This window comes from Nothoprocta perdicaria, unplaced genomic scaffold, assembly GCF_003342845.1.
Source record: "Nothoprocta perdicaria isolate Ctin4 unplaced genomic scaffold, notPer1 scaffold_3, whole genome shotgun sequence".
In the NCBI taxonomy this organism is placed as follows: Eukaryota; Metazoa; Chordata; class Aves; order Tinamiformes; family Tinamidae; genus Nothoprocta; species Nothoprocta perdicaria.
The window spans coordinates 165,638-174,823 of record NW_020455532.1 but is presented as its reverse complement, the minus strand read 5'-3'; the positions used below and the strand labels follow the sequence as shown (position 1 = coordinate 174,823).

Here is a 9,186-nt window from a genome sequence, read left to right as displayed (position 1 = left end):
CGCGGCCCCGGCTGCTGCCCAGCAGAGCGGGGCTCCCGGGGCCCCTCCACGCGCCTCGCGCGGGACACGGAGCCGCGGGGCCGTCACCGGTGCCGGGGGACAGGGTTCGCTTGCAGCCCCCGGGAGGGCGGCTCTGCTCCGGGACGGGGACGGGAGCGGAGCTGGTGATGGGCACGGGGGCCGGGACAGTGACGGGGGCCGGTGGCGGGCAGCCCGGTGGGCCTGCACATGGAGCWGCTCCCCGTGCGGCCGCGGCTCCCGGTCCCGCGGAGCCCCACGGAGCCGGCGCTGCCGCCCTGSGCTGCGGGGGCCGGGCTGTTCCCGGCGGCGCCCCCGCTCCCACCCGGCCGCTCGTTCCGCTTTTTGTCTTTCCTTTTAAAGAAAACACTGGCGATGTTTGTGTAGCTGCAGGGCTTCATCCGCACCCACCAGGCTTGTATCTATAACCCACCTGGGGAGCTGGTTGCATCAGCACATTTTGTAACCCCTTGAGCAAAACATCCCTTGCTGCAGGAAATGGGTTTTTCTTCACCCCGGGTTGCGTCAGCGCTCGCCCGTTCCCGGGGGCCGCGCGCGGAGGGGCCGCGCCGCCCGTGCGGCCCTGCTGCTCGGCCGGGGCGCCCGGCTGCCCGCGGGCTCCGCCGCGGCGCCCGGCCCCTCTTTGTCCCCCCTCCGCAGCGATCCTGTGGCTTCCTTCCCGGAACCAGGGAGCTCGGGAGCCGCAGGCCAAGGCCACCGCTCCCGTCCGCTCCTGCTCTGCTGATTCATCAGTGCTGGTCGGTGAAAAAGGAGCAATCAGCAAATTGCTGAAATACAAGAACAATAAACAAGGTGGCAGGGAGCGGAGAGCAGCAGGGCCCGGAGCCGTGGCGCTGGCCGGGCCGCTCCGCGCAGGCGGCCCGTGGGCCGGCACCCCGCGCTGCCCGTGCCCGGCCCGGTGCCGCGGGAGCGGCGCCATCCGCGTGCCCGGCAGCTGCCTCCGAGAGCAGTTGTCGAGCGTTTCCCCGCGGCGTGTTGCGGCTCCCCGTGTTCCTGCTGCTCCTCTTCGTTTACAGTTAAACAGCAGCAGTTCTGTCAGCGTTCCACCGTCCACGATCCGCTCCTGCRCCGCGGGAGTCCTCGGCCTCGGCAGCCGGGCTTGGGGTGACCCTGCCCGGTGACGGCGCCTTGCTGGGGGACCCGGTGCCGCCGGGAACAGCCGTTCACCAGGAGCCCGAGCGGGACCGGATTCCAGGAGAGGGGGCGCGTTTCCCGCGGGGCAGTCGGGTGTCCCTGAGGGCGGCAGGAGCCTCGCGCGGCCGGACGCTGCTGCGGGTGTCCCGGCCGCGGCGCTGCCGCCCGGCCGTGCCSCGGGCAGCGCAGAGGCGGCTCCRCAGCCCCCGGAGCGGCTCTTCCCTCCACCGCTCCACGTTCCCAGCCTGGCACGGTGGGGTGCAGTGGGAGCCGGCGCTGCGGGATGGTGCCGCGCGGCGAAGCTGCAGCGCCGGTTTCGGCGCCGCGGGGCGAGGGATGCCCGGGGTGTCTCATGGTGCCRTGGGGACGGCACCGGGCAGGAGCGGCGGGCGGGGAGTGCCGGGCGGGACACGGCGGGAAGGCCGAGGGCTCCAGAGAGGATTGGGCAGGGAATGAGGGGACCACGCTGTGGTGTGCCATGCTGTCTGCTCCATGCCATGCTTTTGCTATGCTGTGCCGCACTGTGCCATGCCTTGCTGGCTGTGCCGTGCCATGCCGTGCCATGCAATGCCCTGCTCCTGTGCCATGCCTTTCTGGCTGCACCGTGCCGTGTTATGCCGTGCCATGCCGTGCTGGCCTCCCCGTGCCGCGCTCGGAGCGCGGCGCCGTCTGCGGAGGAAGGTCCTGGGCCAGCTGGCGCTGGCGGCCGCAGCCCACGTGGAGCCCGGCGCGGCCGGGGCCGCGTGTGCAGGAATGTTGTTTCTGTCTGGAGCCGCGGAGCCAAGAGCGCCGGGGCGCCGGGTGTGAGGCCAGGCCCCGCTCGCGCAGGGCGCTCCGGGGCACGCGGGGCCGGGGCTGCGGTGCAGGGACTGCGCGGTGAGGCCRCGGATGCCGCGATGGGGCTGGCGGGTGGCGAGCGGCTCCCGCGCTCGCTGCTCGGGACCGGGGCAGCAGCAGGTCCCGCTCCCCGGCTGCGTCACCCGCACGAGGCGCTGACTCCCACGGCTGCTTCCCCTTGCAGCCACACTGCTCCATCCCTGTCCCCGTCCCCATCTTCATCCCCGTCCCCATCTGCATCCCCATCCCTGCCCCCTCCCATTCCCCCTGCCCCTCGCCCACAGGAGGCCCTGGGCCCTGCCGGGGCCACGTGGCCTCGGGATCAGCTCGGTGCCCCTGACTCAATGAGACCCCAGGGCAGCTCCGTCCGGGCCGTGGCCGCAGCCCRGCCCTTGCTCAGGTGCTGTCCACGCTCCTCATCCCTCCACGCGCTGCCTGCTCGGCTCTTGCCCCAGGGCCGGGACCAGCAGCATCCTGGACGCGGACCYGCATTCCCGTGGGAGGGTCTCTGCGGGCCATGGCGTGCGGAAGCGCTGAGAGCGGGCACGCAGGAAGCGGCTGCGGTCGGTGCCCTCCTTCCCCTTTCGGCGGCGGTGACGGGCGGCCTCGTGGCTGAGCCCGCCGCTGTGGAGGTGTCACGGCAGGTTTTCCATGACATCCGTCCTCAGGACGGCCCCAGGGTGGCGGGCGGGGGCAGGCACGGGGCAGGGGCTCCTGGTGTCCGTGGGTGCAGAAAGCTCTTCCCACCCGCACCCGCAGCCGCTGCCATCCCGCCGGCCGTGCCGCCCGTGCGCCGCCCTCCGGCTCTTGCCCATCCGCACAGGGCAGCGCTGCCCCGGGCACCCTGCGGGCCGTCCCAGCCTGTGGCCTGGGCACGCGTCCGATGGCACCGGGCTGCTGGAGTACAGCGCGGCCAGCGCCACCCGGGCCGCTAGTGTCACCAGTGCCGCCAGTGCCGCCCCTGCCGCCAGCGGCACCAGTGCCGCCAGTGCCGCCCCTGCCGCCAGTGGCACCAGTGCCGCTCGTGCCGGAGTTCCCCCGCCGGCGCGGAGGCTCCTGGCGCTCCCCGCGTGGGAGTTCCCTTCGCGGGGCTCTGGCTCCCGCCGGAGTCACCAGAAATCCCCAGATGCTGGTGCCAGGAAGGAAGCGGCTTTGCAAGGCCTGAGTCAGTGGGAGAGGCTGCTGGGGCGCAGCGCTGCCGCCGTCTGTCCGTCCGCTCCGGCTGCTCTGTTTGATGGGCTGCAGCCTCGGCCACATGCCCACGGGGTGTCCTGGTGCCCATGGGGTATCCCGGTGCTCACRGCGTGTCACAGCGCCCACGGGGTGTCCCAGTGCCTGCAGGAGGACCTGGTGCCTGCAGGGTGTCCCAGTGCCTGTGGGATGACCGGGTGCTGCGGGATGTCCCGGTACCTGCTGCCTGTGGGACTGTCTGCTCGGGCCCACGGCTCTGCGCTCCCCCTGCCCTCGCTTGTTCCAAGGGCCCTTGCTGGGCTGTGCTGTGCCATGCTGTGCCATGCTGTGCCATGCTGTGCCATGTTGTGTTGCTCTGTGTTGCACCGTGTTACGCTGTGCCAGGCCGTGCCGTGCCCCTTGGAGCAGTGCAGTGGTGCTGAGCCCAGGCTGGGCCACAGCAGGAGCTTGTGCCCTGGAACCCGGAGGGGATAATGTGGAGAGGCCCTGACGGGCCGCGGCGCTGGGAAGGCAGATGGAGCCGGAGCCCCAGCAGGCTGGGAAGGAGGGCGCAGGGGCCGCCCTGGCCCTGGCACAGCCCCCTGTGCCACCGGAGCCCGGGAGCACCGGGTACGAGCGRCGCCGAGCACCGGCAGGGCTGGGCTCGGAGCCGCAGGACCCCAGGCCGTGCCCGGGGCCAGGCTGGGACTCCGGGCCGCACCGCGGTGCCTGGAGCAGCTGCGGGACCCTGGCAGCTCCGTGGAGCAACTTCCTCCGCGTGCAACCGTGAGCTCCTCTTGCAGGGCCGCGCGGTGAGGCAAGCGGCCGATTGCAGAGCCATTTCCACAGGATGGCGGCAGCTTTTCCGCTCCCACCGCGCGGGGTCCCGGCACTGCGCCCCCCCGCCCCCCTCACGTTTCCTTGCTCCAGTTCCCACGAGCGTCGGCACTTTGGGAGCAGCAGGAAGAGTGTCCCGCGGCGAGGGCTGCGCGGCCCCGGAGTGACGGTGGCACCTGAGTCAGCGGCAGCTGCTGTGCCGCAGGACCCTGGCACGAGCCCTGTGTGTGGCCAGCGCGGCCTGGCCCGGGGCTGCCTTGTGCCCRGCACGGGCACATGGACGCAGCCGAGGGCGCCGCGCTCCCCGCCGGCCCTGCGCGCTGCTCAGCTGCCTCTGCCGTGGCCTTGGGGACAGCAGCACTGGGGATGGCAGAGCAGGGGACAGCAAGGGCTGGGGACAACAGGGCAGGGGCTCCGCGCAGGTGGTCAGGTGCCGCACACGGGCCCGGCCGTGCCCGGTGTGGCCRGTGTGAGCGGTGCCGATGCTGCTCGCGCGGTGTCCGACAGGTCCATGCCAGGGACGGTGCCGCGGTCCCTGCTGCCCCGGCGCAGCCCCGGCGCAGAGCGGCCCGGCCCCCTTCCCACGCATCCGTCCTGGCCTGGAGCCSTGTGTTTACTAAACAAGGTGATGAAACAGTTAAAGCAGCAAACAGAGAGCCTGAGTCTGCGTTTCGTCACCGTGGGAAGGGAGTGTGAGGCTGAGGGGTCTGAGGGTGACTCACTGCCCCGCKCCGCATAAATAGGAGCCTGCGCCGGTGGCGTTCAGAGCCCGGAGCAAGGCAGCAGCAGCGGCATGGACGGGGCCAGGGCAGAGCGGCGCGCGGCAGGGCTGGCCCTGCTGGCCCTCGCGCTGGGGCTGCAGGTGCTGCGAGCCGTCACGACCCCGCTGCCGGAGCGGCCGCGCACCCTCGTCACCTTCCCCGGGGAGCTGGCGAGCGCCGTGTCCGACGTGGAGCTGGCCGAGGTGAGGGCACGCGGGCCGGGCTGGGCCAGGGCGGGCCGGGACCCCACCACGCGCTCAGCGGCGCCTCTCGCCCCTGCAGAGCTACCTGCTGCGCTTCGGCTACGCGTCGGCGGCGGAGAGGCGCAGCGGCGGGCGGCGCGCCGCGCTGGGCAGGGCGCTGCGCAGGATGCAGCGGCGCCTGGGGCTGCCCGACACCGGGCGCCTGGACGCCGGCACGCTGGCCGCCATGCGCGCCCCCCGCTGCGGCGTCCCCGACGTCGGCAGGTTCCTCACCTTCGAGGGGGACCTCAAGTGGGACCACACTGACCTCACGTACCGGTGAGTCCCGACCCGCGCCCCCTCGCCGGGGCTGGCGCGGCTGCGCCGGGGGCTGTGGCACCACGTCCTGGAGCTGCGCGCTGACCCCCGCGCGGCCCYGCAGGGTCATGAACTACTCGCCCGACCTCGACCGCGCTGTCATCGACGACGCCTTCAAGCGGGCGTTTAAGGTATGGAGCGACGTGACGCCCCTCACCTTCACCCAGATCTACAGCGGCGAGGCCGACATCATGATCATGTTCGGCTCCGGAGGTGACGCCCCGCGGGCCCCGTGGCCACCCACCCCATGTCCCCYCAGTGCTGCTCCCCCCACCATGCCCACGAGTGGGGGGTCCCCGTGCACATGGGGTGTCCCCCCGCCCCACGTGCACCGGGCAGGACCCAGCATATGCACAAGGTGCACGGGGCGCTGCTGCAGGACGGTGCTGACAGCGCTGCCTTTGCAGAGCACGGGGATGGGTACCCCTTCGATGGCAAGGACGGGCTGCTGGCGCATGCCTTCCCGCCCGGCGCCGGCGTGCAGGGCGACGCTCACTTTGACGATGACGAGCTCTGGACGCTGGGCACCGGCATCGGTGAGCGCAGGGTCCGCAGGGCCCGCGGGGCCGGGCGCCGCGTCCCGCTGATCCTCTCCCCACACAGAGGTGAAGACCCGCTACGGCAACGCCGGCGGCGCCAGCTGCCACTTCCCCTTCGTCTTCGAGGGCCGCTCGTACTCACGCTGCATCACGGAGGGGCGCACGGATGGGCTGCCCTGGTGCGCGACCACCGCCAGCTACGACGCCGACAAGCGCTACGGCTTCTGCCCCAGCGAGCGTGAGTAGCGGCTCCGCGGGATACAGGGACACAGGGACATAGGGACACAGGGACACGGGCCCCACTCACCCYACTCCCGCAGTGCTCTACACCTACGGCGGCAACAGCGACGGTTCRCCCTGCGTCTTCCCCTTCGTCTTCGATGGCACCTCCTATGACGCCTGCACCACGGACGGGCGCTCCGACGGCTACCGCTGGTGCTCCACCACCGCCAGCTTCGACCGCGACAAGAAATACGGCTTCTGTCCCAACCGAGGTGCGAGGGCGGGCGGCACGCGGGGGCCCCACTCCGCGCCCGGCCCTCGCTCAGCCTCCCTGTGCCGCAGACACAGCGGTGGTTGGCGGCAACTCGCAGGGCGACCCGTGCGTCTTCCCCTTCACCTTCCTGGGGCAGTCGTACAGTGCGTGCACCAGCGCCGGGCGGCAGGATGGGAAGCTGTGGTGTGCCACCACCGCCAGCTACGAYGACGACAAAAAGTGGGGCTTCTGCCCCGACAGAGGTACCGGGCTGGCCCTGTCCGCGGCCCCGCGGTCCCGTCCTGCCGCTGCTGAGGCCAGCGCCTGCTTGCAGGTTACAGCATCTTCCTGGTGGCTGCCCACGAGTTCGGCCACGCGCTGGGGCTGGACCACTCCAGCGTGCGCGAGGCCCTCATGTACCCCATGTACAGCTACGTGAAGGACTTCCAGCTGCATGCGGACGACATCAAGGGCATCCAGTACCTCTATGGTGAGCGCCCGGCACCGCCAGCACCGGCAGCCTCTCTGGAGGCACCAGTGCCCATGGGAATGGTGGGCAATGCCAGCAGAGATGCCTTGGGATGGCATCTCACACTGTAGGTGCTGCTGGGCCAGGCCCACATCCCTCACACTGCTGGTGATGTTGGCTCAGGTCGCGGCTCTGGCCCTGAGCCCACCGCCCCTGCACCCGTGCCCACCGAGGAGCCCGAACCTGAGCCCAGCGGTGAGCCCRAGCCTACCGAGGAGCCCGAGCCCAGTGAGGAGCCTGAGCCCGTGCCCACCGAGGCCGGCAGCGCCTCCACCACCGAGGAGCAGGAGGAGGAGGAGGAGGCGACGCCAGAGCCCACGGCCCAGCCCAGCCCTGTGGACCCCAGCCGCGATGCCTGCGCGGAGAGGAGCTTTGACGCCATCACGGAGATCAACGGGGAGCTGCACTTCTTCAAGAACGGGTGAGCAGCAACGGTGGCTGCTGCAGCGCAGGGCTGAGGGGGGCCAGGAGAGCCCGGGGCTCTGCAGCCTTCACCTTCCCCCCAGCAAATACTGGACCCGCTCGTCCTTCTGGAAGTCGGGTCTCCAGGGCGCCTTCTACATCGCGGACACCTGGCCCGGGCTCCCGGCCGTCATTGATGCCGCCTTCCAGGACGTGCTCACCAAGAGGGTCTTCTTCTTCGCTGGTGAGCTCTGCCCCTGCTCCCTCCTGGTTCTGGGCAGCCCAGCCAGGCCCCGGTGCCCGTGCTGGGGACAGAGTCCCCCGAGGGGCTGCTGACACCATCCCCCCCACTGCAGGCCGGCACTTCTGGGTGTTTTCTGGCAAGAGCGTGCTGGGCCCGCGCGGGATCGAGAAGCTGGGCATCGGCAAGGAGGCCGGCCGCATCTCGGGCGCGCTGCAGCGGGGCCGCGGCAAGGTGCTGCTCTTCAGCGGCGAGAGCTACTGGAGGTGAGGGCTGCGGCTGCGCRCGGGGATCAGGGGCCGGGCGCGGGGATCAGGGGCCGGGCGCGGGCGGCTCATGGCAGCCACGGCCGGCTCTGCTGCAGGCTGGACGTGAAGGTGCAGCGCGTGGACAAGGGCTACCCCCGCGCCACCGATGACGTCTTCACTGGCGTCCCCCTGGACGCACGCAACGTCTTCCTGTACCAAGGTGAGCAGGGCGCTCGGCGGCGCCCCCGCACGCCCCTGCACCCGGCTGCTTCCCGCTCACGCCTTCTCTCTGCCCCTCTCGCCAGACAAGTACCACTTCTGCCAGGGCAGCTTCTACTGGCGCATGACGCCGCACTACCAGGTGGACCGCGTGGGCTACGTCAAGTACGACATCCTGCAGTGCCCGGAGCACTAGGACCCGAYCGGCCGCCCACTCCTGCCGGCACCACGCTCCCCCCGGGCTCCGGGTTCCCGCTGTTGGAGCTCCTGTGTCCCAGGACCGCGGCGGGAGCCGGTGCCTCTTGGCCACGGGGCGGCTCCTCTGCTCCGGGGAGCCCTGGCCAGGGAGCAGGACTCTGTCTGCAGCCTGCRGCGCCCTGCGAGTGGCCACGGGGGCCTTTGCCTGGTGCAAACTGCACAGAGAGCTGCGGTGGCTCCACCTTTCTGCCAGGCCAGCAATGCTGGGCCAGCCCCAGCCCAGGGAGAAGCTGGCGCTGGGGACTCGACACGGGCAGGGACATGGGGCTCTGCGTCACTCGTGCCTGCTACCTACTCTGCCACCTCYGTCCACGTGTTTGTAATAAAGAGAATCCTTTGGACATGGCCTGTGCCTGCTCTTGCCGTGCAGCACCGGGCGCTGCAGGGGTCCAGCACGAGTGGGGACTGGGCACGTAGAGGAGGGGGCTGCAGCCCGGCTGGCCTTGTGCTCCCCATTCCGCTACAGGACACCAGACCCCACTGGGGAGGGTCCCCCCATGTCCCTAGCGCCCCTGTCACCAGCCAGCTCCCCCTACCTCCTGCACGTCCAGCCCTGTGTCCCTCCACGAGTCCCTGCTGCCTGCCTGTGACTTCTGCCGCACGCATGCTGGTCACCCAGCGCCAGCTCACCACCCGGCTGTGGTGACCACAGGTTGCAAAGGCTGCCCGGTCCCAAGGGGACCCCAGGGCTCCCCCCGCTTTGTCGTCGTCGCACGGCGGAGCCCCGGGGTTGTCCCGCTGGGCCGGGGGGGGGCGGGTGCCCCGTCCCTGTCCCAGCCCCAGCCCCCGCGCCGCGGGCGGCCCCGGGGCCGTGGCCGCCGTGGCAGGACGGGTCTGTAATTAGAGCTATAATTAGCGCCGACTGCTCGGCACAGGGCGAAGGACAAAACCCGGCGCGGCCGCTGCCGCCCCTCCTGTGTGGGGCCACGGGGGCCGG

General features: G+C 71.4%; 1 protein-coding gene across 1 annotated transcript; it reads left to right on the top strand.

The window, feature by feature from the left end:
* The first annotated feature begins 4,941 nt into the window (after positions 1-4,941).
* MMP9 (matrix metallopeptidase 9) lies at positions 4,942-8,367 on the top strand. The gene is made up of 13 exons (XM_026042082.1): positions 4,942-4,981; positions 5,061-5,299; positions 5,403-5,551; positions 5,746-5,874; positions 5,942-6,115; positions 6,198-6,371; positions 6,442-6,615; positions 6,687-6,842; positions 7,005-7,302; positions 7,388-7,527; positions 7,640-7,790; positions 7,889-7,992; positions 8,078-8,367. The coding sequence occupies exons 2-13, from the start codon at positions 5,148-5,150 to the stop codon at positions 8,185-8,187; spliced, it is 1,911 nt and encodes a 636-aa protein (XP_025897867.1). The 5' UTR covers positions 4,942-4,981; positions 5,061-5,147; the 3' UTR covers positions 8,188-8,367.
* Positions 8,368-9,186: the final 819 nt, after the last annotated feature.